Source organism: Erinaceus europaeus, chromosome 14 (genome assembly GCF_950295315.1).
Source record: "Erinaceus europaeus chromosome 14, mEriEur2.1, whole genome shotgun sequence".
NCBI classification, from domain to species: Eukaryota; Metazoa; Chordata; class Mammalia; order Eulipotyphla; family Erinaceidae; genus Erinaceus; species Erinaceus europaeus.
Genome location: NC_080175.1, coordinates 66,325,360 through 66,353,089, shown reverse-complemented (window position 1 = coordinate 66,353,089; position 27,730 = coordinate 66,325,360). Strand labels below are relative to the sequence as shown.

At 47.3% G+C, this 27,730-nt stretch overlaps 1 protein-coding gene across 1 annotated transcript; it reads right to left on the bottom strand.

Annotated features, from left to right (window-relative positions):
* Positions 1–8,827: 8,827 nt before the first annotated feature.
* On the bottom strand, positions 8,828–27,336 carry CLDN11 (claudin 11). The gene is made up of 3 exons (XM_007517853.3): positions 26,916–27,336; positions 21,742–21,906; positions 8,828–9,962 (listed from the first exon to the last, which is right to left on the bottom strand). Exons 1-3 carry the CDS (start codon positions 27,139–27,141, stop codon positions 9,730–9,732), a joined length of 624 nt encoding a protein of 207 aa, XP_007517915.1. The 5' UTR covers positions 27,142–27,336; the 3' UTR covers positions 8,828–9,729.
* Positions 27,337–27,730: the final 394 nt, after the last annotated feature.

Genomic DNA, 27,730 nt, shown 5'->3' with positions numbered 1-27,730 from the left:
GGAACATTCTCTAGGATTGTTGATCTAAATTGAAGGCAAGGTCCTATGGGGGCCCACAAAGGGGTTTATTGTGTTGTTCCTGATAGAAATGACCAGTAACAATAATTCTTCCACTTTTTAGCTCCCATTATCAGCAGCCCACTGACTGGCAAAGAGCATCCTGTCTGTCCCAAGCTCCTTTCCTCACCCTTGATTTTTTTCAGCTCTGGCTATGGTGGCACAGGGAATTGAATCTGGGACCTAGAGGCCTCTGGCATGAGAGTCTTTTGCATCCAAACTATGCTGTCTCCCCAGCCCTCTACCTTGGCTTTGCCCACAGGCATCCCCCCGACTCCCCCAGATAAATCCCCCCATCTTCACAATGGCCTCACAGATCAAGGCCAGAGGAAATGCCTGTGCCTCTGACCTAGCAATCTAAGTTTACCAACTTTCACAGCATCTGTGTAAGCCTGCCTCTCCTCCCACAGAACCATTGAGTTTTCTGGAAGGGACAAGTTTTCTGTTAAGACAACTAATTATGAGAAGTAAGGACCAAGGCAGATTTTCCTCAAAGCAGGGAACTACTAGTGATTTGTGACTCTCATTAACTTCAAACAAGGCAAGAAGAGTAAGCTTTGGAACAGAACCCAGAAAGGAAACTGTGGATGGCTGAAAGGCTGTGACTGAGTTTCCTTCCCAGGGGAGACACTCCTCATAGGAGGGGTTAGGCAGGGGGAGCATGGGGCCTTCCTAGCCAGGGGTTCCCTCCTAGGAGGCTCAGTGGGCTGAGGATGAGCTCAGGTTTGTAGTCTCCACCTGCCCCCCAGCCTTAGGACCTTGCAGAAGGAGACTGGGTTAGCCAGGTCGAGTGTGCCTGGAGGGTAGAGGAGGAAGGGTGCCTCTGTCCCATCTGCTCCCTGACACTCAGAAATGCCTCCACAGGAGACAAGATCTGGCCTCTGCTGAAGTCAGAAAAATGACCTGTCAGTGCCTTCATGGTTTACTCCCACGGAAGAAGGGACTCGACCTCCTGGAGACCTGAGTGGCTGCTACCAGTTCTTCCTCAGAAGGCAGATTTTCAGAGGCATAAGAAAAGAGTAGCATGAGGGCCTAGGGGCTTCCCAAGGGGAAGGTATGCCGGAGGAAAAGGTTGTGGGTTCAAGACCAGCCTGCCCTAATTATGCCACAACTTTGCTCAGAGTTACAACTACTTGTATTTTAACTAGAGCACTGATCAGCTTTGTCTTATCATGGTACAGGGGGACTGAACCTGGGGCTTTGAACCCTTGGGCATGAGAATCTCTTTGTATAACCATTATGCTATCTCCCCTCATCCCTCAGAGCTACACTGAGGGACACACGTCAATGAAGCAAAACAGGAGATGACAAGTGTTGGCAAGAATGTGGAGAAAGACAGCTCTGCTCCACAGTTGGTGGGAATGCACTCTGGTGCAGCCATTGTAGAGAACAGTAGAGTCCTGTGAGGACTCAAAAGAAAGAAAAAAAAGATAATAACACCTTTCCGGTTGGTTATGATTTGACCACAAAGGAAAGGAAACCTTTCTAAAGTGTTTTGTCAATAAAGTTAAACTGTCTACACCACTGGCTGAAAGATTATGTGGAGTTGTATATCCAGCTAAGAAAATGCACTAAAGAGGAGTTACAGACTAAAATGTAGTGGTGTTTTCTGGTAGACTCTCAGGACCAAAGTATCACATAAATCCGCTTGACCAAACAAAGGTTCATTTTCCCATCTTTTCAGAGAACGGGATAGTCTGAATTCACAAACATGATGGTATTCTCCTATGTCACTGCAAAACGCCCAGCCAGTGAGAACAGTGTCATGAGAACCTGTAGGCATTTTGACCATTTACACAGTCACTTCATCTCTGAAAGGGAGACTGTAATAGGTACTGTTTGTTTCACAAATCTTCCAGAGTCTCTGCTTCCATTTAACAGACCAAATGGTGGGTGTCTCTGAAGCCAACTCACTTCTCACTGAGCCCACATCTCGGTAGCTGGTGAGTGTTCATCCCTCAACTTCAATAAAACCCTGCCCTCTAAAAGGTGCTGAGCACAGTCCATTCAGCCAAGGTGAGACAATAGACTTAATAGCCACCAGATGAACTACTGACGGCATCACGCAAGCATCTCCAGAGAGGCAAGGTGAAAATCAAGGATGGATCTTAAAGGAGCCATGTTGAGTGAGTGAGGTTTACCAGAAAGAGAAGGGCAGGTACCTGATGACCTCACACACAGGTGGACCTAAACAAGCAAGGGCAGAAAGGGAAAACATAAGGTGGAGTTGGGGTGGGATGGGGTGTTTAGCACCAAAGCAAAGGACTCTGGGGGAGTAGAGGGAAGGAGAAGACAGTGAGGACTCTGGGGTCCTACTGTAGGATGGTGGAAAGGAGCATAAGTTGGATAAGAGTGTTTTTCAGATACCTGTTACAGGGAGATAAGCAGTTATACTCAAATGTCAACAACTGTAGTATAAGCCACTAACCACCACCTTCAATAAAGTGATGGAAAGAAAGAAAGAAAGAGAGAGAGAGAGAGAAAGAAAGAAAAGAAAGTGAGAAAGAAGGGAGGAAAGAAAGGAGAGAGAAGACAGGAGGGAAGGAAGGAAGGAAGGAAGGAAGGAAGGAAGGAAGGAAGGAAGGAAGGGAGGGAGGGAGGGAGGGAGGGAGGGAGGAAGGAAGGGGAAAAATATTTAGCTATGGGTGGCAAATATATGGAACTTGTTAGCTCTAAGGGACAGTGCCAGCTGAAGCATAAATGGGGTTGAGAAGGGTTGAGATGCCTCTATAGACAATAATGCTCTATCAGGTAATTAAATGAAGGTTTGTAGAGGGGGGAAAACTGGGTTTGGGGAAAGGCCCTCTAATAGTGTACAAAGGATTTAGTCCCCTCTCCACTAGGAGCAGGGAGCTGCCCCACCTAAAACAAAGCTTAGCTCTTTTTTGTTCTTATCACTCCATCAGAACCGCATTCCAAAGGAAGTGGATGCAGGGATGCAGGGAGGGAGTCTGTGGTGCCCCCCAAGTCTTGGCTCTTCTCACCTGCCTTGGGCTCAGCAGCAACATACTGGTTAAGCGATCAGAACCCAGGCTCTCTTTCTTTTCCGATCTGTAGCCAAATGCCTATTTATGGTCTTTGTAAAACAAAATCCAGGTTTCCCTCTCCCTTCCCAGGTTGTGCATGGTTGGCAGTGACCCAGAGAGACCTTCTAAGCGACCTTTCTCTCCTGTTTCATTTCCAAGCTTTAAGCTAAAACTGGCTCATTTCAAGCAGGGGTTCTTGGCAGTCCTCAGTATTGTGTTCTTAAGCAGACCTTCCTGAGTGACTGCTGTTATGAAGGGTTCCAGTCCAGTGGTTTCTCTGTTGACAGGGACTGTACCCACTCACTCTGGCATCCAGCTTGCAAAGGAAGTGCTATTTCTAAACAGTGTCCACTGCTCTCCTCAGCAGGGAAGCAATTACAGAAGCCAGACCTCCCACCTCCTGCACCCCAAAATGACCCTGGGTCCATACTCCCAGAGGAATGAGATACAGAGTTCTGATGGTGGGCATTGTGTGGAGTTGTACCCCTCTTATCCTATGGTTTCTGTCAGTGTTTCCTTTTTATAAATAAAAATTTTTTAAAAAGAAACTCTGGAATCACAAGCCAGTCATTCCTTTATTTCCTTCCTTTTTTCCATTTTATTGGATAGGACAGAGAGAAATTGAGAAGGGAGAGGAAGATAGAGAGGGAGAGAAAAACACACCTGAAGACCTGCTTTACCACTTGTAAAGTGTTCCTGTTGCAAGTGGGAAGCCAGAAGCTTGATCCTGGGTCCTTGCACATAGTGCTATGTACGCTTAACTGGGTCCACAACTTGTCAGCCCCCTCAACTAGTTGTTTAAGTAAAGACAAGCAGAGAAGGAAGGAGACACACACACACACACACACACACACACACACACACACACACACACACACGGGGGGGGGGGGTAGCACCAAAGCGTCCTTCATTGCTATGGGGGCCAGGATTGAACCTGGGTCACATGTAGCAAAGCAGTGCTATATTTATGTGAGCTATTTTTCTCTATGCCAGGAGTTGACTTTTCACACAAAGACTGTGATCACTGCTGTCAGAAGGGGCTGTAAAGCCTCTCAAGCCTGTGCTCCCTTCAGCTGTCTTTGCTGGAAGCTCCCTATTTCCTCACAAACCCATTAGCAGAGCAGTGGGAAATCTGAGTCTACATTTTCTCCTTCCAGAGATACAAAGACTCAGTAGCTCTCACAGCTTGAGTTTTCATGATTTTCCAATGGGCTGTGAATGAACAACCCTTTTCTCAGAATATTTGCTTTGAAGACAACAGTCCCAGGATGGAACCCTACCCCTGTGCCAACATTTTTGGCAGACATGGCCAGCAAACAGAGACAAGTTGCAGGATCTCAGGGTCAGCCAGACTGAGCCAGCCAGAGGTCCAGTGGGTGCCAGCCTCACCCAGCACCTCCTCCCACTCCTGCAAGGACAGAAAGGGAAAGACAGCCAATGCCCATGTTCAGCAGGGAAGCAATTACAGAAGCCAGACCTTCCACCTTCTCACCCCATAGTGATCCTGGATCCATACTCCCAGAGGGATAAAAAAGTAGATAAGCTATCAAGGGAGGGGAGGGGATATGGATTTCTGGTGGTGGGAATTGTGTGGAAATGTACCCTCTTACCCTATGGTCTTGTCAATATTTCCATTTTGTAAATAAAAATTTTAAAAAAATTAAATGTTCGTGATGAGGTTACTTGAAAGAAATCAGAACAGGGACACGATTGTATTTGTGAGTAAATGATGATAAGCCCAAACAATGGAAGGTTATGCAAATGTTATGGCTCTTGCTTTACCCAGCAACTGACAAATAGAGAAAAAAGACCTAGTATATACACACAGTGATATACTATTCAGCTGTTTCTAAAGAGATGAAACCCTGCTATTGCTAACAGCACCGAGGACACAGAGGGTATTGTGCTTCTTGGAAAAAGGAGAAGGAGAAAGACAAACACCATACCATCTCCCTTGTATGTGGTGAACAGAGAAAACTAACAGGCAAACTAACGATAAAAAAAAATAGACATTTAAACTCTAAGATCAACGAGCAGCTACCAGAAAGAAAAGGGGGAGGGGAGGAGATATCCCAGAACAAAGGGGATTCTGGGAAGTGAAGGCCAAGTGGGCTGTTCTGTGGGGACTGGATGTGGGGGTGTGTGGGGGCTGAGTGTTATTGATGTCCACCTGACACAGGCACCACACAACGCTGCGTCAATAAAAAATCCACATGAAACTGCTACACGCAAAAGAAACATCAGTTTAGAAAAACATAAATTGATGTTCTCTCCATGCTCGTTTATTTTTATTTTTTGTCTTTTTATAGAGACATAAACAAGTTGAGAGGGAAGAGGGAGGTAGAGAAGGAGACAGAGAGAAGTCTGCAGCCCTGTTTCACCACTCACTGTGCTTCCTCCCTATAGGTGGTGAATGAGCGCTTGAACCCGGGTCCTTGCACACGGTAATGTGTGTGCTCTACCAGGTGTGCCACTGCGAAGCCCCTTCTGTGTTGACTTTTTAAAAAGCAGGTGACAAAACTCCGAAGCTTGTTTAGAGGCTTTTGTTTTTAAAATACAGTGATGACCACAAATGCATCAGAAGTCACTTCATTGATAAAATTGTGGGTGACTGGAATTTGTGTTGTTCTGGCGTTTGCATGTCCTGGGATAAGTACACCTGTCCCTCCAGGTGTGAGTCTAAGCTTCCCCGGAGAGTGAGTCAGCAATGCAGGCTTGCTGGGTCAAAATCTGTACTGTGACAAGAACCACCCCCCCAACCCCCCGCCAAGCACACACACTCCGGCAACCTGGATGTCCACAACCCAGCAGGTGAGTCCTGCTTACACGTGAGTAGATTAAGTTGGGGGGGGGGGTTGCTGGTGTTCAGCCTGAGCAAGTCTCACCTCCCACAGCCATGTAGGCAGCTGGACACTGCATTACCTCACTGGCCCTCCTATTGCTATAGAGACAAGCCCCTGCATCTCCAGCCCCTGCACCCAGGCCACAAAGACTGCCCAAGGGCCCCGCTTGAGGGAGAGAAAGTGCCCGTCACCCCCCAAGAACCACCCTTCATGCCACAGGCAACATGTGCCAGTGCTGCCCTACAATCCTGCCTCAGTCTCCCCCGGTGGCACATCTGGCTGTCACACCCTCTTTTGTGGGGAAAACTCAATGGCAGCACTGACAGCGGTGGCCTGTCCCCAGGCCAGGCCACAGTAGCCTTCCTGTCCTCCTCATGTGAGGTCATGGGCAGGGGTGTCTTGCCAAGCATCTGAGACGGGAGCTCTGACATTGTGGACATTGTACAGAGAAGCACGACGGGCAGGGCTCCACCGAACAAGCCAAGAAGAACCCGCAGGGAAAGACAGCCACAGCCTGTTCCATTGTTGCCCCAAACCAGCAACTGGGCACAAATGCAGGACTTGTCTTCTCCGGCACACAGTCTTCTTTCTCGCTGCCAGCATTGCCACAGCGTCCCTGCACTCAGAGACTGTCTGGAAACATTCTTTCTGGGATTTGCTTTTCGTTGAGTTCTTGGACAGCAGAAGCTGCGTTGTTTCATTCAGACCAAAGACCCACCGAGTGCACCCTCAAAACAGGCTGGAGAATGGAATACAGGGGAATGGAGGAGATGCCTGGAGTAACACAGCACCAGCTTCCCTCCATGGGACATTGAGGGCCTGGGAGTCTCAGAAATGGCCTCCCCCAATGCCAAGGGACAGCTGTGCCTCAGCTATCTCAAATTAAGTACATTGAAATTAATTCCATGGGGTAAGGTGGTATTTTACCACACAAGACCATATGCAAAGGAACCCAGTCCCCACCTGCAGGGGAGAAGCTTCATGAGCAGTAGAGTAGTACTGCAGCTGTCTTTTCAGAGAGAATGAAAAAAGAAGGGGAAAAACCGCCACTGGAAATGGTGGTGCCATGCAGACACTAAGCCCCAGCAATAACCCTGATGGCAAAAAAAGGGAAAAAAATTTAATTGCTCATGCTTAATATGGTTCCTAGAGCATTATTTCTATTTGAAAAGGCTATTATAGAGGAACAGCTTTCCTGTCTTCTCCCTCAGTTGCTGATGAAATCTAACCACCAGAACCACCAGAGTGAGATTCTTCAGCTGGGAAGAATGTGGGGTCCTGCTACAGGGAAAAGTGAGGTTCAGATGGTGGACCCCCTCCACATAAGATGGTGGGAAATGATCTTAAGTGGGGCTGAGTGTGTTCTACTGACACCTGCCACAGGGAGATGAGAAATTACACCCATGCGCCTACAGCTATGTTGTAAACCACTAGTCCCCCCCAATAAAATGACTTGAGGGTGGATGAGGAAGAATGCAACCTGTGTGAGCGATCATATGTGCCCACAAGAAAAGGCTAATGTGATCCCTCAGGCTCAAGCCAGTGGAGGTTTGGAGGAGAGGAGACAGGAGGGACTTGGCCTCATTTGTCTACCCCCAACAAACTTTTTGTTCTATTCATGTTCTCATCCTGATGAGATTTTTATGAGGCAGAGAAGCCCTCCTCCCATCCCACCCACACCATTATGATCCCACAGCCTGTATCCCTAAAAAGACTGTGTCAAGACTGAGCAAATGTTTTGGTCAACACGAAAGTAATCTCTTTGTCAGTAACTTAAGTAGAAGTGATTTCCACAGCAGTGATGCACAAACTTTCCACCAGCTTGTCATCTCCTAAAGCAAATACAAAGTGAGTCTCCCAGAGGGATCTTTCCAGAGGAAATGTTTGCCAATTATTATCCTACCAGTTAATCGCTTTGGAAGAATACTACCAAAAACAGATGATCATCTGTGTCTTTTTTCTTTTAGAGTAGTTCTATTTCTGGAATCAAAAGTAAACAAAAAGCCAATTCAGTGTGTTTGCCTTTGTCCAAAATTTCCAAATAACCACAGGTACATATTAGAGCATATTGGGCTGAGATAGTCTTACTTCAGCCTCGAATGAAATGGATTTGCTTTATAGTTCCTTTACACCCCACCAATACTTCTACTAAGTGCTCAAAAGAGGATGAAGGGCATTAATTGTGAAGCACTTGGCACTGGGCTTCTGACAGCTATCCTTTCACAAATGACTTTAAAATGCCATCAATTCACTCTGTTCAATAAGCCTAAAGACTGGCCCGGGAAATTGGACAGTGGATAAAGCACTGGGTCTGCAGCATGAGGTCCTGAGTTCAATTCCTGGCATGACATTTGCCAGAGAGTAATACTTGTGTTTTTTTCCCCCAGACCAACATCACTATTAACTATATATATAGCCTAGACAGCACACAAGAGAAACGTTACTGCCACAATACAAGCTAAAACGTTAACTTGTAATATTTCAGGGCACTGCAGAATGGCTTGTTCTTGGATTAGGTTCTCTGTAAATTATAAGCAGAGAGTAACAAATCACTTTTAAAAAAGAAATAGGTGAGGGTTCAGGCAGTGCTGCACCCAGTTAAGCTCACATAGCGCTAAGCGCAAAGATCCATGCAAGAATCCAGGTTCAAGCCCCTCCTCTCTACCTTCATCATTTCAAAGCCACAAAGCAGGTTTTCAGGTATCTGTCTTTCTCCCTCTCTATCTCCCTCTCCTCTCTCAATTTCTCTCTGTCCTAGCCAATAAAATGGAAAAAAAAATGGCCGCCAGGAGCAGTGGATTCATAGTACCAGCACCTAACCCCAATAATAACCCTGGCGACAAAAAATAAAGTAGAATAAAAAGGTGATATCTCTGGGTAGACGACAACATGACAGGCCAATTTTGCAGACAGTCTGTTATTTTTATTGCACAGATTTCACTTAGAGAATGAAATGCACCATCATTGTTTGGAGAGTTTGGGGTCTCAGATACTGATCAGTGTTTACACCCGTAAAAGCCAAGTTGAACAGCACAAGTTAGGTTAATGAACATCCCTGCCAGAGGGCTGGCAGGATGAAAACCCAGGCAGGGAAGGAAGTGTTTAAAAACATGTTAAATGGAAGCCATATGCAAAATCAGATTAAAAACTATATCCTACAAACCTGGCCATTGAAAGGGTCTTGCGACATGTCAGAATGACACCCACTTGGATTGCTTTTTAGTGGTAAGTTAAAATCTAGTTGGTTCATTTCCTTTATGCTGATGAATCGAGAAAGTCAGGAAAACTGTGGTTATAAAAACGATCCATCTTGGAAAAAAAAATATGTACAGAGCAATGCAAAACCCCAAACTGAAAAATACCCCCAGCCCTGGCCCTAGACTTACAAAAAGGGAAGCTTCCCCAGGCAAGGTAGCTTCAGATTTCCCTACCTCCCTACCCCGTGTCCCCAGTTGCACGTGTCTCTACTGCTTATAACTGAGGACTCTGGGGTGGGGGAGAGGGCAGGTCAAGGCCTGGGGAAGCAGGCTGCCTCACCCTGGAAGAGGTGGGGAGGGCCTCTGTCTCCCCAACACCCAGCTCAACAATGTGGGCCAGATGTCTGGATTTCAGAGACAGAAGCAGATGGGTACGTGTGCATGTTTTAGTGAGTAATGCAGGAATGCCTGAGGGGAAAAAGGCCAGAGAGGGCAGGACCAGGAGAGAGCATGAAATGCTCTGAGCTAAAGTATGGGGCCTGCAGGAGAGAAGTCTTCTCTTGAGACTGCTGGGTGCTATGTCCGAGTACCCACAGGTGTCCGGCCTCAGACGTGGGCGCTCTTGGCATGCGTGGGTGAGCTGGAGCCAGAGGCGTAGTAGAAGCGACTGTCCCCGAAGGCCTGGGCATCCCCGGAGCAGCAGGCCACCACGCAGCCACCCACCAGGCACAGCACTGCACCGATCCAGCCCGCGTACAGCGAGTAGCCGAAGCTTACCACGGTAGTCTCACGGTGGGCGCACACTGGGAACCAGATGGTGGCCACCACGGCACACAGGGCTGCAGGACAGAAAGGCCAGTCATGGATAAGCAACACGGCACACCTGCTCCTCACACGCACCTGACTCCTGGCACCACACACACACACCTGGTCCTCACACACACATCTGGCACTACACACACCTGAATCTCACACTCTTGCACCTCACACACATGCACCCGGCACCACACATACCTGGTCACAAACACCTGCGCACAGGCATGTGTGCGCACATGCACACACACACACAGACACACACACCTGCACCAGAGACACCTGCACACACACATCCGGATCACATACACACACCTGGATCTCTCTCTCTCTCATACACACACACACACACACACAGACACACACACCTGCACCAGAGACACCTGCATCAGAGACACCTGCACACACACATCCGGATCACATACACACACCTGGATCTCTCTCTCATACACACACACACACACACACACAGACACACACACACACACCTGGCATCCCACCACAGACTCCCAAAACTGAGCCCAAATCTCTGCCAAGCTGATCAAAAACTTGCATCCAACTGTGTGTTCCATATCCCAGGAGGTAACACAGTGGATAAAGCGTTGAACTCTCAAACAAGGTGTTCTGAGTTTAATCCCCAGCATCGCATGTATGAGAGTGATGCTCTGTCTGTCTCTTTATCTCTCTCTCCTCTGCTCCTTTTCCTCCTCCTCTTCCTTCACTTTCTCAATAAAAATAAATATAAATAAAATAAACATAAATATAAATAAGTCTTCAAAGAAAACTGTGAGTGCCTTGTTTTCAACACGTGGCAGACCCAAAAGAGCTCCAAAGTTAAACTATAGACATGTCACTTATGTCCAAATAATGTTGATCTTATTTACCTTGACTTCCTGCTATTGATACTCATAATTCTGCTGTGACTTATCTGGTCTAAACTTACCATTATTGCTTTAACACAACTATTTCCCAGTGCAAGTCTTTGGACCCTGTCTTACTTCTATTTGCAAAGTGAGTATTTAGCTTGAGACCAAGCACATAGTAAGTGCCCAGCATATGTGTATAGTATCTTCAGTCTATCCTAGTGGAATGACTGGAATGACCGGGCTGCTTGGAAATGACAGAAAAGTTGGTGCCCTTCTCAATTCCCCACTCAGGATGGTCACTTCACAGTCAAAGGCCTGAGGCAGCTAGAGCCAGGGCCTTTCTGTGGTGAGTACTGAAGGTACAAGACATGTGGGTTCTAGAATCGATTTTTTAAATCTTAATCACTAGTCTTAATTTCAAGTTTTAAGGATTTTTTTCCATTTAAAATTTTTTCTTTTACTGAAAATGATCGTTGCAGAAGGGATTTATTTTTAATTTTGTTGCAATATAATACAGTAGGAAAAGTCAAGTCAGAAGAAAAGGTGAGGGGGAAGAGGGAAAGAAATGAATTTTCTTTTTTTGAATTTTCAAATTGCTCAAAGTAACTCCAAACAGCCTAAACCTGCTCTACTAGGTGTGAATTATATTAGTGTAGATTATCCAAGAAAATGAAGTCTATATGTCAATGGATTCGTTTTTTTTCTTTAAGAACAAGTCAGTTGCAGGGAGGGGGCATGCATAATGGTTATGCAAAAAAAATTCTCCTGCCTGAACCTCAGAGGTCCCAGGTTCAATCCCTAGCACTACCATAAGCCAGACTGAGCAGAAAAGAAAAAAATATAAAAGTAAAACCAGGCAGCTTCTGCAATACCTCTACATACGATAGCAGGGAAAGATGTTTTTCTATTCTGAGAATAGAATGCTCAACCACATTGCTAACTGAATCCTCTCTTTCCAGCTCAGGCTGTTGAACACCGGAGGTACAGGGAAACAGTGTTTTCATTGTTATTGTTTTTTTTTGTTTGTTTGTTTTGTTTTTCCCTCCCCTTTCTCTTCTTCTGGCCATGATTTCAGAGCTGACACTTTTGCAAAACTGCTTGGCTATTTTCACAGTCACAGCCAAGGCAAAACTCAGAGAAAAGACAGTTTCTGTTAGGATAAGAGACAGTAAAACCTCAAGAGTGTTCCAGTCAGAGGGAACTGCAGTAGGTGCTCTGTCTCAGTACATAACCTAGCACACAGCCCAAGCCCCAAGATGAGAATGCATCTGCTGTGGGCAAAAGCAGCATCTTGGCAAAGACATAACAAAACATACAGCCTGGTCTGGAGGACAGGGCAGAAATAAAAAGTTGAGTTGCTCAGGAAAACATGTCGATTCCCAAGCAACTGATTTGAGGCAAACCAAATGATATTCCCTATAAACAACAAACTGGTTTCAAAACAGCCTATGGTTCAAATCAAATTTTTACAGCTTCACCTACTCTGTGTTTAGAGAAACAGCACACACATGCACACACTCAGGCCTTCCCTCACATTTCAGGGAACCTGAGTTGCAGATGTGGTCTAGGGTTTAGGGTCTCTGATAAGAAATGGCCTCTAGTCAGACAACCTCACCAGTGTGTCCTGGAGCCCCGCCTCCCCAGAGCCCTGCAACACTGGGGAAATAGAGAGACAGGCTGGGAGTATGGATCAACCTGCCAGCACGCATGTTGAGCAAGGAAGCAATTACAGAAGCCAGACCTTCCACCTTCTGCACCCATAAAGATCCCGGGTCCATGCTCCCAGAAGGATAAAAAATAGGAAAGCTTTCAAGGGAGGGGATGTGATACAGAGTTTTAGTGGTGAGAACTGTGTGGAACTATACCCCTCTTATCCTATGATCTTCCATTTTATAAATAAATTTTTTTAAAAAGAGGCCCCTTGTGTATTTTAATCCTTCTCCCTTTCTGTAAACAAAGTAAGAAAACAAGGTTTTCTCCACACAAAGAATGAATCAGGCTCAATACTCCAAATATAGCTCTCACTCTTGGTTTCAAATATTTGAGAGACTTTGTTAATTTTCGTTGGAACAGAATACACTAGGAAAAGGAAAATCAGAAAAAGATCCAGACAGTTCAACAGTCAACCTACAATATCAACCTGCAGTCCAGGTAGTAGATGGATGGACAGAAAGATGATCAAACGGATAGATGTGTGAAAGGTGGTCTCATTTCAAGCCTGCTTTCCACTTGATACACACCAACACTCTTTTCCAAAATCGTAAAGCCTGAGTATGATGTCAGCATCCTTCAAGTTTCAAACATGCGCGTTAACTAATTAAGATTTCCTTCCTTTTGTTGGTGGTGATGGTATGTTTTGGATTCTGTTTTTGCCAGAGCCCTGCTCAGCTGTGGCTGATAATAGTGCTGGGGATTGAACCTGGGACCTCAGAGCCTTACAATGAAAGTCTTTTGCAGAATCGCTGTACGGCCTCCCCCGCCCAGATCTCCTTCTTTTATAATCCAGGCAAAGTAGGGCACATGAGGGCCAGCAGGCTCTGATTTCTTAGCAGATAAGTGAATGCTTCGTAGAAGTACTGTGTCTCCCAAAGATGAACCACATCTAAACCACAAGCAGATGACAGGCCCCCACACAGCAGGAGAGTAAGACAAGGTTCACTGCCATGCTCTGCCCTTCCAATGAACCCTGAGAAAGCATGTTTGGAAACTCAAGATTATAGGAATGGTTTAAAGGGGGACATGGAACATGTTTCAATCAGTAAAAATAAAAATTCAAGTCAGATTACTGCTTAACTGAAAACTATGAAGCATAAACACAACTAGCAACAAACTAGAGATTTCAGAAAGACATAGAAGACCTGTTAGATTTCTATTTACAGACACAGAAAGATAATTTGTTGTGGGGTTTTTCATCATATGGGGGAAAAAATGTTTTTCTTAAAAAGTCAATTACCTATAAAGAAAACTGAAGACAAAGGGAACCCGTTCACTGATTTTCTTGTACGTCATCAAAAGCTATTTTTAAATTAAGCATCCATAAACAGAACAAGAGAGTTTAACACATGGATTTTTCTCCCCTTCCACTTTCAGAGGATATGATAGTTTATTGAACAGGAGAAAGAATTTGCCATGGGCAGTAGGGAAGCGGCAGGAGTAGAAAGAGAAACTAGAAATGGTCTTAACTAAGAGAGAGGGGTGGTGAGGGGAGTGTAGAGACACCATGGAGATAATTAAGTTTGTGGGTGTATGAATGTGCAGGCTTGAAACTCAGAGGATGCAGGTTCAGTCCTCAGCATTATCTTATGCCAAAGTTAAACAGTGTTCAGATTCTCTCTCTCCCTCCATCCCTCTCTCTTCCTCCCCCTTCCACCTCTCTCAGTCTCTCTCTTTCAGAGAAAATAAATGGGAGAAGAAAGCATTACTGAGTAGATTGGATTATGAAGAATTTGAATCTGGTCCTTTCACGATTAGAATCTCTTGCTTTTCACAGAATGTGCTTGTTTGCTTCTTTTGTTAAGTTTCAGATAATGTAACACAAAGTGCTCTTTAGAGGGTAGATAGACAGGCCGCATCCTACATAACTCAAAGTAAACAATAGTTTTGATGTAGGCAAAGTATTTAGAAAAGCCACTTTAGAGCAGTAAAATGTGGTTATAACCTTTAGCGTGTGGAGAAGGTGGCATGTAGTGGCACGTGGAGTTAGACTGACATCATGAGGAGAAATAGAAATTGGTGCAGGTGTGTTTGACCTTGAGGGCAACAACAGGGGTGGGGTGTCAAGGAGAGATAGACCTTTGTCTCTTTAGACTTAAGACAATTAAAAAAACAAAACAAAACACTAAGCCCTGATATTTCTTTACTCCTCAAGTGAGCACCTCTGTCTTATAGACTTTGTTACTTTTAGTGGCACTTTTAGTGGTTACTAAAACCATCACTTTTGGCAGAAAGCACTAGTTTTATTTAAAAATCACTTCAGCTATTCTGATTTAACAATGGTAGGTGAAGACTTTCATGATAGCACTTCTGAAGTTTTTTTGAAAACAGAAAAACTGGGGCCAGGGAGACAGCCCAAGATAGCTCTCCAGACTTCCCTGCCTGGGGCCCTGCAGGTCCCAGGTTCCATCCCCAATACCACCATAAGCCAGAACTGAGTAATGCTCTAGTTTGTCTCATGAAAATACATAGATCTTTGAAAACATTTTAAAAAGAAAATCTGGGAACTAAAAAACAAGAAGTGTGTGGATATATCAGAGTATAACTAAGTTGACCATTATTGAGAATGAGTTTTGGTGGGTAGTGTTCACTGTACTCTTCTTGCTATCTTGTGTATGTTTGGAAATTTTTCCAAATTAAAAAAATTTTAGTCACCCTCTGTTTGACATCTTACAGTATAATGAGTATCGCCTTCTATAATGAAGGCTATTGTCACAGCCTGAAAAGTCACTAACTTTAATTTTCCACAAAGAGAACAATTAACTAAAGGCTACAATGGATTTCTGATAGATAGTTGGGGTTATATTTGTTTGCTGTCTTATCATTTAAACTAGAAGGTACTTCACTTGTCTTCTTTCATGTGTCATTTTCAGGGTTTTTTCTGTTTTGTTTTTACTGTGTTGGAGGTTAATGGTTTACAGTGCAGGTGCTGACACATGGGTACAATTTCCTATCTCCCTGTGACAAGTATCTGCAAGACACTCTCACCTCAGCTTAGTTTCTTTTTCACCACCCTGCACCAGGACTCCATTGCAGTCTCCAAAATTTTGACTAAAGGAGACAAACTGCCAGGGGACACACTCCCTCACATATGCAACTGACTTTTGGCAAATATTTAGTGGATGATTACAGTCCACAAGCTTCTTGGCCTGCTTTCAGTAATTTTCCCTTTACTTCTGTTGCACACACATCATTATCTTTAAAAAATAAAATAAAATAAAATACCATCTTTAAAAGGCAACCACATGTCAATTAGATAATTTTTTTTTAATCACCAGAGCACTGCTCATCTCTGGCTGATAGTGGTGCTGGGGTATGAACCTGGGACCTCAGAGCCTCAGGAAAAAAAGTCTTCTGTAGAACCCCTCTTCTTCCTTCCCTCCTTGTCTCCCCTCCTCCCTTCCTCCTTTCTTTCTTTCTTTCCTTTCTCTCTCTCTTTCATATATATATATAAAACATTAGGGGCTGGGTGGTAGTGCACCTGGTTGAGTACACACAGTACCAAGCACAGGAACCCAGGTTCAAGTTCCCAGTTCCCACCTGTAGGGGGGAAGCTTCATGAACGGTGAAGCAGTGCTGCAGATCTCTCTCTCTCTCTCTCTCTCTCTCTCTTTCTCTCTCTCTCCCTCTCTCTTTCCTCTTTCCCCCTTAATTTCTCTCTGTCCTATCAAATAAGGAAGAAAAAAGAAGGGGGAAAATCATTGTCTGTATATAGTACATGAAGTTCACCACTAAAAGTCCAATTCTACTGGGATACGTTTTTTTTAAATAACAAAAGGAATTGGAATCCTTATGAAGTCCATTCTCTATCATATCTCCCTAAGAAACAGCCATATTCTGGGAGTATGGATCAACCTGTCAACACCCATGTTCAGCAGGGAAGCAATTACAGAAGCCAGACCTTCAACCTTCTGCATCCCACAATGACCTTAGGTCCATACTCCCAGGGGAATAAAGAATAGGAAAGCCATCAGGGGAGGGGATGGGATACAGAGTTCTAGTGGTGAAAATTGTGTGCAGTTGTACTCCTCTTATCCTATGGTTTAGTCAATGTTTCCTTTTTATAAATAAAAAATTAAAAAAAGAAAAGAAAAGAAAAGAAAAGAAACAACCATACTAGGTCCTTTCTAATTAGTAGCAGAAGGAGAACTAAGCAGAATCAATAATGAACAATAGGGTTTCCAGCTGGATAGCTTAATCAGGCCTTTTAAATGAAATAGCGTCCCAGGAGGTGGCACAGTGAATGAAGTCTTGGACCCCAACTTGAGGTCCTAAGCTTGGTTCCCCTGCATCACACGTGCTAGAATGAGGCTCTGGTTCTCACTCCTTCTATCACTAATAAATAAAAAAATCAAATACATATAATGGGATAAGCAAAAATTAACCTCCAATAATTTCTACATTCTGATTTCTACAAAGACAGCATTTGGGGGCGGGGCAGTGGTAGATTACCAGGTTAAGTGCATACATTATCATGCACAAGGACCTGTGTTTGAGTCCCCAGTTCTTACCTGTAGGGGGAAGCTTCATGAGCTGGTGAAGCAGGACTGCAGGTGTCTCTCTTTCTCTCTGTCTCTCTACTTCCCCTTCCCCTCTCAATGTCCCTCTGTCCTGTCAAATAAAAAATGGAGGAGGGGGTGACAGTATTTGCACCAGACCAGGATATAAGCTGGTCACTGACCCTCCTCACTAACACTCCGTGGAGCTCAGTCTAAGATCCCCACTCAGTGGCTTGTTTGCACGTCATCCCTCTGTTCTCTCTCACCTCAGAGGGAAGTGATTGTTCCCATCTTATCAGGAGGCTCAGGGACACTGAAGAAGCATCCCAGACTCAGGGCTGGTGGGACTTCTGAGATAAGATAAAGTAGAGCAGTCTGGGGAACTCTCAGAAGGCTAGACCCTATGTCCCAGCATTCTCTCTCCTGGGGATATATCCTAAGGAACCAAGCACACCCATCCAAAAAGATCTATCTCTATGTTCATAGCAGCCCAATTTGTAATAGCCAAAACTGGAAGCAACCCAGGTGCCCAACAACAGATGAGTGGCCGAGAAATTTGTGGTAAATATACTACTCAGCTATAAAGAATGAAGTCACCTTCTTCACCTCAGCTTAGATGGAGCTTGAAGGAATCATGTTAAGTGAGATAAGCCAGAAAGAGGAGGATGAACATGGGATGATCCCACTCATGGACAGAAGTTGAAAAATAAGAACAGAAGGGGAAACACAAAGTAGAACTTGGACTGGGTTTGGTGTATTGCACCAAAGTAAAGGACTTGGTGGGAAGTGGTGGGGTCTTTTAGGTCCCAGTGTATGATGGTGGAGGAGGACCTAGGCTGAGGGTGTTTTGCAAAAAACTGAGAAATTTTATACATGTATTAAGAACTGTATTTAATGCTGAATGCAAATCATTAATCATATACATATATATATATAGAGAGAGAGGGGGGATTTTAGTTAGCTGGTGGGATATTGGCATGTTGGATATGTATATATGTATGTATATATGTTTTAACCCAGTAATAAGCCCAAAGAAAATACTAAAAAAAAAAAAAAAAAGAAAGAAAGAAAGAAAGCTATAAAGGGACTAGAGACAAAGGCACCTTTGGCTGGGAAGGGTGCTTCTAAAGCCACAGCAGATTAGATCCCACCCAGATCTAAGGCCCCTGCCATGCCACCCAAAAGCCTATCTGTCTTTCTGTCCTTCTGTTCATCCACTCATGAAACAGCATTAGGCCCCCTCCCCTGTGACTAAGCCAGAGCTCCAGGTCATTAAACTTACACCTCTGGGAACATAAGGCTGCTGCAGGACAGACGGACATGATTTCTTAAGGTTTCAGAAAAATAGGGGCTGCTGGTGGCATAATCAGTGAGGTACACAGTTGCCAAGTTCAAGGACTAAGGTTTAAGCCCCCAGACCCCAGCTGCAGCAGGGGAGATTCCTGAGTGGCAGAACAGGACTGCACATGTCTTTCTGTCTCTTCCTCCCTCTCATTCTCTCTCTCCCTACTTCTTTCTGCCTTTATCTATAAATAAATAAAACTTTAACTGAGTTTTAAAAAAAAGGTTTAAGAAAAATAAGGAATTTCAGGGTCAGAAGAAAAATCAAGCCTCAGACAACTTCCAGAATCCCCACCAAGATTAACTGTGACATTTCCTGGGTTTGGCCCCCAGTGCCAACCTCTATGTTCACACCCAGCACCAGCTTCTCCCAGCAGAGTGAGTGACCCTGAGCCACACAAAGGGCACTTTCAGGGCTCATTCCTCCACCATGGCCAATGGGCAGTAATCAGGGGCAGAAGAAGGGGCAGGAACAGGGGCAATGGCAGCAGGCAGGGGAAGACAGGGACACAAGGAAGGACAGGGGCATGGACTGGAGCTGGCTGCCCAGGGCTGTGAGAGCCAGGGCAGCATCCTGGGTCTGTCTGTCCCACCCAGAGACACACACAAGCTGCTCTGGGGCAGGGATGGGGACCATGATAATGGTAGGTTTGACTGTCTCACTCTGGGCTCATGACCCCCTGCCCCTGCCTAGCCCCCTCACTGCCCTGTCCACATCCCAGCCCAGGCCAGATAGGTAAGCAGAAGCTTCACTTGGTTCAACTAAAAAGTCTCAAACAATTGCTATTTTTTCAGTGGTTTTTGTTATTAATGGTCAAGTGGACCCTTCAGTTGTGTTAAGGCATTTGTTTTATTGTGAAAGGTTTATTTGTTTACATATAGATAGATAGATAGATAGATAGATAGATGAATAGATAGATAGATGATAGATAATTTTATGAGAGAGAGAAAACACTAGACTATCACCCTTACACATGCAATGCTACATATTGGACTTAAACCTCATGCTTTTTAAGTTCAACTTTCTAGCCTCTGTGCCACCAACCAAGTCAAGAGTTTTGGACTTTTTAAGACCAACTTCTTTTCTTTATCTCTTCCTTCCTTCCTTCCTTCCTTCCTTCCTTCCTTCCTTTCTTTCTCTTTTTTAAGTTTTCTCTTTATATTTCCTTTATTTATTTATTGGATAAAGAGAGCCAGAAATGAAGAGGGAAGGGAGTGATAGAGAGACAAGAGAGACACCTGCAACAATGCTTCACCACTCAAAAAGCTTTCCCTCTGAAGGTGGGTACTGGGGGCTCGAACCTGGGTCTCTGTACATTGTGCACTCAAGCAGGTGTGCCACCACCCAGCCCCTTTAAGACCAATTTCTCCTTGGGAATTTTGCTATCATATCATTAATTTCTACCAGGTTGTGGTGTTTGCTTTTTAAATTTTTTTTTCAATTCTAGATATATACTGACAGAGAGAGAGAGAGAATGAAAGAGCCCACAGCACCAATGCATCCTTCAAGGCAGTGGGGGCTGGGCTTGAATATCACTTGCATACATGGCAAAGCAGCGCACTACCCAGGTGAGCTTTTTTGCCGGCACTGATCTGCTTTTTAATGTATTCTCTTTCTGATGGGTGCTCTGTGACTTGCACATGGAAGGAAGGCCAGAATCTCTGAAGATGAACACCTAATACAACAGACCACTCTGGCAGCAAGAGCTATGGTCTTCAAAATGTCCATCTCCTATTGGGATTTAAGCACAGGAGAGGCCCCTGAGCTGCTAAGCTAAGCCACCGTGGGCAGGTGTCCACCCCTCCCACCATCATCTGGCCATCTTCTCCTAGACACTGATACTCACCATGAGGTCCTCTGTGCTCAGAAAGCCCCCATCTGGGTGAGGAAACCCTGGCAGGGTCTGTGTACCTGTTTTAGTTTTGTTGAGAGATCTGTCTAACAGTTAATGTCCTAAGAGAGAGAGGCTAGGATGTGAGGCACCATTATGGGCTGTGCAGCATTGGAAATGGAACCTGGAGCCCCGGGCCTGCAGATGCAGCTGGGCAGCCCAGCCATCTCCACAGTGGCCTGGTGTTTGCTTGTTTTTTAGTCAGTGTTTTAAATTATTTTTCATTATTATTTCTTGCTAGAGCACTGCTGAGCTCTGGCTGATGGTGGTGCTGGGGATTGAACCTGGAACCTCACAGCCTCAGGCAGGAAAATCTTCTGCAGAAACATTATGCTATCTTCCCAGTCCTCTTCCTCCCTCCCTCCCTTTCTCCCTCTCCTTCATACACACACACACACACACACACACACACACACACACACACACACACACACACACACAGAGACAGAGAGAGACAAGAAATAGATTCAGAGAGGGGGCTGGGCAGTGGCACACCTAGTTGAGAGCACATGTTACCTGTGCAAAAACCCAGGATCACAGACCCCATCCTCACCTGCAGGGCAAAGCTTCACCAGTGGTGAAGCGGGGCCACGGATGTCTTTCTATCTATCTATCTCTTTATCTATCTACCTATCTATCGCCTCCTTCCCTCTCAATTTCTTTCTGCCTTTATCAAATAAATAAAGTTTTTAAAATAACTGAAAAAAAAAGATACAGAGAGAGATTAGAGCCCGGCTCAGCTCTCTGGCTAATGGCGTTACTGGGGATTGAACCTAGGCCCTCTAAGCCTCAGGCAGGAATGTCTTTTGCAGACCCATTGTGATGTCTCCCCACTCTGTCTGAAGCACACACACCAGTCTCTACCAAGACATCCAGGTCTCACAGAGCAAATGGCCTTTGCTCCAGCCACCTCCACCTCCACCCTCACCCCCACCCCCTCACCCCTGCCCCTTGTATAGCACCCAGTGCTCCGCAGGTGCTCAGGCAGCACTTGTTGAGTGAAAGCTCAGACCTTCCCTGGATGGCTGTCTTTCCTCTCGCCCTCCTCCTCTTTCCTTGGCTTTCCTAATGCAGTAACTGAAGCGCTTGTGCTCAGAGAAGGCATGCTCAGAGTCACTTGGGAAATTTTCAATAAATATCCTTGGAGGCCCAATGTACAGAAACTCCCACTCAGCCTGCTATGGGCCAGGCATGGGGAATTCCAGTGGGGATGCACCCGTTGAGCACACATTACCATGCACAAAGACCCAGGTTCAAGCCTTCGGGGGGAAGCTTCAGGAACAGTGGAGCAGAGCTGCAGGTGTCTCTCCTTCTCTCTGTCTCTCTTTTCCTCTGTCTCTTACCCACTATCTGCCCTCTGCAGTCACCTAGCTTCCTGTCTACCCTCCTGCTTCACACCCAGGGCTGTGGAAGTGCTTTACCCAGCAGGATGGGGCCCTGCACCCCTACACCCCCTTCCCCAGCAGGAAGAGCAGCCCCCCTGTACCCCCTTACCCAGCAGGATGAGCAGCGCGCCGGCCAGCTGAGCCCTGCGGTACTTGGCCACGCCAGGCTCCTGGCCCATGCGGATGCAGGGCAGCACCGTCAGCAACAGGAGGATGGCCGGCAGCCCCAGCACTGAGGCTGCGATCATCAGTGCCCGGCAGGCCTGCACATAGCCTGGGGGAGAGAGGGGTCAGACTTTTGGGGGCCTTGTAGGACCCCCACAGGTCCCAGCGACTCAGATCCCAGGGTCCCCAAGCCAGCACATAGCCTGATGGAGAAGAGCAGACTATGGGGGGCCTTGGGGGACACCAGAGACTTTAGGGGGCCTCAGGGGCCTCAGGGACCCCAGGCCAGGACCCACCTGGGACCCCACTCCAGGATTAGGATGTGCCTCCCATTTCTCGGAGTCACTCCACATGCTCTGCTCTAGTAACAATAATAATAGTAATAGTACTGTATTTACATCAATATTAATACAGGAGATACACAGAGAAAGATTCAGAGAGACACACCGGAGCCCTGCTCAGCTCTGGCTGATGATGGTGCTGGAGACTGAACCTGGGACCTCAGAGCCTCAGGAAGGAGTCTTATTCATCCAGTAAACTAGCTCAGTTGGATAGTGTGCTGCTTTGTCATGTGCGAGACCCGGGTCTGAATCCAGTCTCCACCACACTGACATGAAGGAAGCTTTAGTGCTGTAGTCTCTCTCTCTCTCTCTCTCTCTCTCTCTCTCTCTCTCTCCCTTTCCCTTTGTCTCTATCTTCATGGGAAGTAGGGGGTGGGGCGGGGCATGGGGGGGCAGCATAGTGTTTAGGCAAAGAGACTCCCATTTCTGAAGCTCCAAAGTTCTAGGTTCAATCCCCTGCACCACCATCAGCCAGAGCTGAGTAGTGCTCTGGGAAAAAAAAAGTCTTTAGCTAAATCATCATGCTGTTTCTCCTGCCCCCACTTTCAAATGACACAGCATCAAAAAGAAGAAAAAAAAGAGAAAAGAAAAGAAAAGAGAAGAGAAGAGAAGAGAAGAGAAGAGAAGAGAAGAGAAGAGAAGAGAAAAGAAAAGAAAAGAAAAAGGGCAGTGGTGGTCCACAGATTGTGGGAGGGACATTATAGGAGCTTCCTGGTTCACACCACTGTCCAAGCTTCCAGCCTGATGGATCCAGAGCCCTGTACCATTCTTCTATCGCCTTGTGAAAGATTTAAACCCAAACTCAAAACCTCAACCAGTAAAACAGTTCACTGAGCAGTATGCTGGTTTGTCATGTGTCCAGCTCCAGGCCCTGCCACATGGAAGGTGGAGAAAACTATGACACCGTGGCCTCTCATTCAGATTCTCTCTCTCTCTCTCTCTCTCTCTCTTTCTCTCTGCATGATTAGAGTGGCCCAGAGCACTGAAATGGTGCACAGGCTACACTAAGCAAATGGAAAATAACCCATGACCTCAATAGGCTTAAGTAGGCCCGCCTGCTCCCAGTGTCACCATCAGGTGCTATGCCTACAGGGTCTGGTCCCTGCACACAGTCAAGCCTCATCCAGCCCCCCCATCTCTGAGCATTGCTTTAAGGGAACCCCCAACATCCAGAGTCTACAGAAGGTAGGTGGCTGCCTTGACCATCACAGTGGGGGTGGAGGTGACACAGAGCCTAGAACCACGCAAACAATTATGCAAATGTGCAATAAATTACAAATAGATTCATGCAGGGGCTGTGCCTCCACAATAAATTCACCACTCTAGACAGCTTTTGTTGTTGTTGTTGTTGTTGTTGTTGTTTTTAATAGAGAGGAGGAGAGAAGAGATGAGAGAGGGAGAGGGAGAGATACCTGCAGCCCTGCCCCACCACTCATGAAGCTCCCCACACACACACACACAAGCTAGGACTGTCAGGTAAAATGCCAAGGAATATCATGCAATCACATGCACTAAGAAGATTCTAGAATATACGGTGCTGCTGTGAAGTGATTCTGAGGTGATGTGGGCACAACAGGACAGATTTGACTACATTGTTTCGCAGTAAAACACTCCCCTCCTTGGAAACAAAAAGCTGAGTTTGTTCTTCTCCCTTTGTGTTGGAGGGAAGGAGAGCAAGGCCTGGGGGAGGAGAGGTGATAAGTCCAGCCCGGCCTTTGCCTCCTGACTGTCTGCCTGAGTGCCAGGCCCAGTGCAAAGCCATAAGTCTCCAAGGCCCTGAGCCTGCAGAGCAGAGAGCCTGCAAGATGCCTTGGCCAGAACATAGGCTCTTACGCAGATGCCTCTGGCTCCTTAACAATGAAGGCTGAGCTGTGGTCAGGGCCTGCTGTCTCTGAGGCCCACAGAGGCCAGCCCTGCAGCCCTGTAGAAAGCAGGAGTCAGGGCTGGCACTGAGATGCTGCACTGGGAACCGGGGTCTCCGAAGCCCCACCCTGGGTGCCTATCCATGGGTGCCAGGCCATGCCTGGATATCTGAAGAGGGAGGCTGGGCTGTGTCCTTGCACTCAGCCAAGGTATGAAGAAGGAAGGAAGCAGGCATGGCAGGACCTCCCTACCACCTTCCGGTTGCCCAATGGGCAGTGCCTTCTGAGAACAGGGCACTAGGTGTTGGGTGTTGGGTACACTTGGTTTTAGAGAAAGGAGCCTGGATGTTTATGCTCCTGCCAAAGACTCCCATACCACACCAGCTCAACTAGCTCTTAGCACAAGTGTATGGCGGGGGCTGGCAGGCAGCTCACCTGGGAGATTGCACACATTACCATGCACAAGGACCCGGGTTCGAGCTCCAGGCCACCACATGGAAGCACCTGCAGAAGGGAAGCTTCATGGTTGGTACATCAGTGCTGTGGCCCCTCTCTTTCTGCCTCTATCTCTCTAGCTCTTATCATCTATCTCAAAAAGAAAAAAGGGGGAAAAAAGCCACAGGAAGCAGTGAAGTCATGCAAATACTGAGCCCCAGGGATAACACTGGTGGAGAAAAAAAAAGTTTGGCTGCTTTTTATGGAACATTTACTCCCTGGGATAACTTTTTAAGATTTAACTTCCCAGAGTCGGGCGGTAGTGCAGTGGGTTAAGTGCATGTGGCACAAAGCTCAGGGACTGGTATAAGGGTCCCAGTTCGAGCCCCCGTCTCCCCACCTGCAGGGGAGTTGCTTCACAAGCAGTGAAGCAGGTCTGCAGGTCTCTCCTTCTCTCCTCCTCTCTCCATTTCTCTCTGTCCTATCCAAAAACAACGACACCGATAATAACTACAACAATAAAAAAACAACAAGAGCAACAAAAGGGACTAAATAAATAAATATTTTAAAATTTTTAACTTCCTCCTTCTCCAAGGGAAAGTAAGAGTTTATTTGCTTGTTTTACCAGTGCTCTCCTCAGCTCTGGCTGATGGTGATGCTGGGGAACCTGGGACCTTGAAGCCTCAGGCAGGAGTGTTTTGCAGAACCATGATGCTGTCTCCTCAGACCCAATACTACTTTTTAAAAAATCTAATTTAATTCCAAAGACAGTCCTGGAAGACAGTCTGAGAAGAGAACTGGGAAAAGAGTACATCCAATAAACTCTCCTGCCTGAAGCTCCAAGTTCCCAGGTTCAATCCCAGGCACCACCATTAGTCAGAGCTGAGCAGGGCTCTGGATAATGATAATAATAATAATAGTTAATAGTATTATCATCCACTTGGAATGTGCAGAAGTTAGTGGCTTGTCCCCAGTCGCCCAGCTTGTGAGCACTAGACTTCAGAAGGTGACCCAGATCTACCAGGAAAGGGCTGTGGGGTCCTAAACTGGGGTTGCCAGCACCTTGAGGTGTCTTTCTGAAACTCTAAAATAGATCAGGGCCAGCCAGGACTGTGCATATGGTGGACGGAGGCTGCCTAGAGAACAGAGCTAACTCCACCTTGAAGGAGATGGCAAAGCAAGAGACAGAGTTGAGACCTGGCTCACGAAGAACAGGAAGGAGAGTCCATGCAGGGCAGCAGGGAGGAAAAGGGGACTGGTAGAAGTAGAAACCTAGGGGAAAATGGCAGGTGGAGATGCTCAGGAGCGACCACAGCCCCAGAACAGAAGGCCACCACCAGGAGAAAGCACTCAGTTTAGTGCCCTCTGGACCGGGAAATCTAAACTCAAAGGACAGACTTTTAGATGCCCATACTCAAAGACCAGGGTGACCTAAGACAACTTTAAATGGGGTCGGAGATAAACACGACTGGCACAGAAAGGATTTCAGCAAAATCTGGGTGCCTTTCAGTGCCAACCTCCCCAAGCACCCAACTTGCTCCAGGGATGAACAGTAGTCGAAGCAGGTGCCCTAGAGGGGTGAGGGGGGCAGTGACCAGGGGCCTTTGGGGGTGGGGGTGAAGGCTGGACATCTCCCCCACCACCTTCTGGTGTCCTTGGGCTCTGAAGGGAGCCCCACAAACACTTCTACAGCAAGAAAGGGGTGCCACCAAGGCCAGAGGTCCGAGTCCCCCACTGGAGAAATTAGGTTTCAGCACTTGGGTCACACAGGATCCCAAACTCTGCTCAGGGCTGATGGAGCTGAGATCTGCCCCCTTCCTTCTCTCCCCTGCTAGCAGAATCTAGCTCATGCTGGGGTTGGGGGTCAAAGAGAGTCAGTTTGGGGGATGTAGCCACTTGGGTCCCTGTCCTTGTTAGCACCTCTCCTCAAAGTGACTTGGCCAGATAAGAGAACAGGCAGGGCAGTGGTGCAGTGGCAGAGTGTCCAGGTTTGATCTCTATCACTGCCAGAGCCGGAGGGTAGCTCTGCTCTGTTTATCCCCGTCTTCATCTGTCTGTCTTGTCAGAAAGGCAGGAAAAGAGGGAGAGAGGAAGAGAAAGAAAGAGAAGAAAAAATGGAGGAAGGAGGGAAGGAAGAAAGAAAGGAGGGAAGGAGAGAGAGAGGGAATGAGAGAGGGAGGGAAGGGAGGGAGAATGGATGGTTGGGAAAGAAGAGATAGAGGGAAGGAAGGAAGGAAGGAAGGAAGGAAGGAAGGAAGGAAGGAAGGAAGGATGGAAGGAATGGAGGGAAGAAGTTTGAGTCCCAGCTGCCTGGGACTGCCTGCACAACCAGCTAGCCCCGAGTCCCTGAAGCTCCTGGAGTAAATCTTGGCCCTGAGCCCCGCCCCCAGCCCCTCACCTGGCAGGAAGAGGGTATCCACCAGCCACTCCTGCCCCGCCCTGGGGTCTCCCCCACCAAGACCCCCACCCCCAGACCTCACCAGGCAGGATGAGGATGTCTACCAGCGGCTTGCAGTGGTACAGCCCGGTGGCCATCACGCAGTCGGCCCACAGCCCCTTGGAGCCCAACTCGTCCAGCTTGCGGCAGGTGGGGATGGTGTAGCCGCAGGTGACCACCCAGTCGTTGGTGGCTGTGGTGACGATGATGCCGATCCAGCCCAGGAGGCTCGTCACGAAGCCCACCACCTGCAGACACGTGGCCACCATGCTGGCCGGGGCTCAGGCTCGCTCGCCGGCGGGGCTGGGGACGCGGGTCGGGTGGACTGCGGGTCGGACAGACGGGCACGGGGGCCGGGCGGACAGACAGCGGGGCGGGAAGGACAGTGAGGCAGGACAGCGGGGCGCACGGTCGGGTCCACTAGGCGCGGGGCTGGACAGACAGCTGGGCAACAGAGCAGTGGGCAGAGCTCCCGCCCTCCCTCCTTAAAGCCCGCGGCCGCCGGCGAGCACCAATCGCAGCCACCCTGGCAGCGCCGGCCAATGGGGAGGGGGCCGGGGGCGGGGACGGGGCTGGGGGCGGGTTCCAGGGAAATCCGAGGGGCGGGGTCCAGAAGGGGTGTGTGCAGGGATCTTGGGAGGCTGGGGCTGCGGCCCCCATTGCCAGTGCTGGATAAGGAGTGACCGGTCTAGAGGGAGCCTGGACCCGCTGGGCACACCCTGCCACGCGGGCACCCCCACCCAACCCCAGGGTGGTGACACGTTGGACAGCTCACGGTGCCCTTGGAGCAGCCCCGCGGGGCGGGAGGGGTACACTGGGGACACCAGCAGAACCTTGCACCCACATGCCCGGAGCCCA

Bases quoted from the DNA above. Each gene is read 5' to 3' on its own strand.
- CLDN11 (XM_007517853.3), bottom strand. From the start codon at position 27,141: ATGGTGGCCACGTGTCTGCAGGTGGTGGGCTTCGTGACGAGCCTCCTG. The intron at 21,907-26,915 runs GTGAGGTCTGGG...TCTCTCCCCCAG, and splicing joins AGACATCCTCATCCTGCCTG to GCTATGTGCAGGCCTGCCGG. The intron at 9,963-21,741 runs GTAAGGGGGTAC...TCTGTCCTGCAG, and splicing joins CGCGCTGCTCATCCTGCTGG to CCCTGTGTGCCGTGGTGGCC.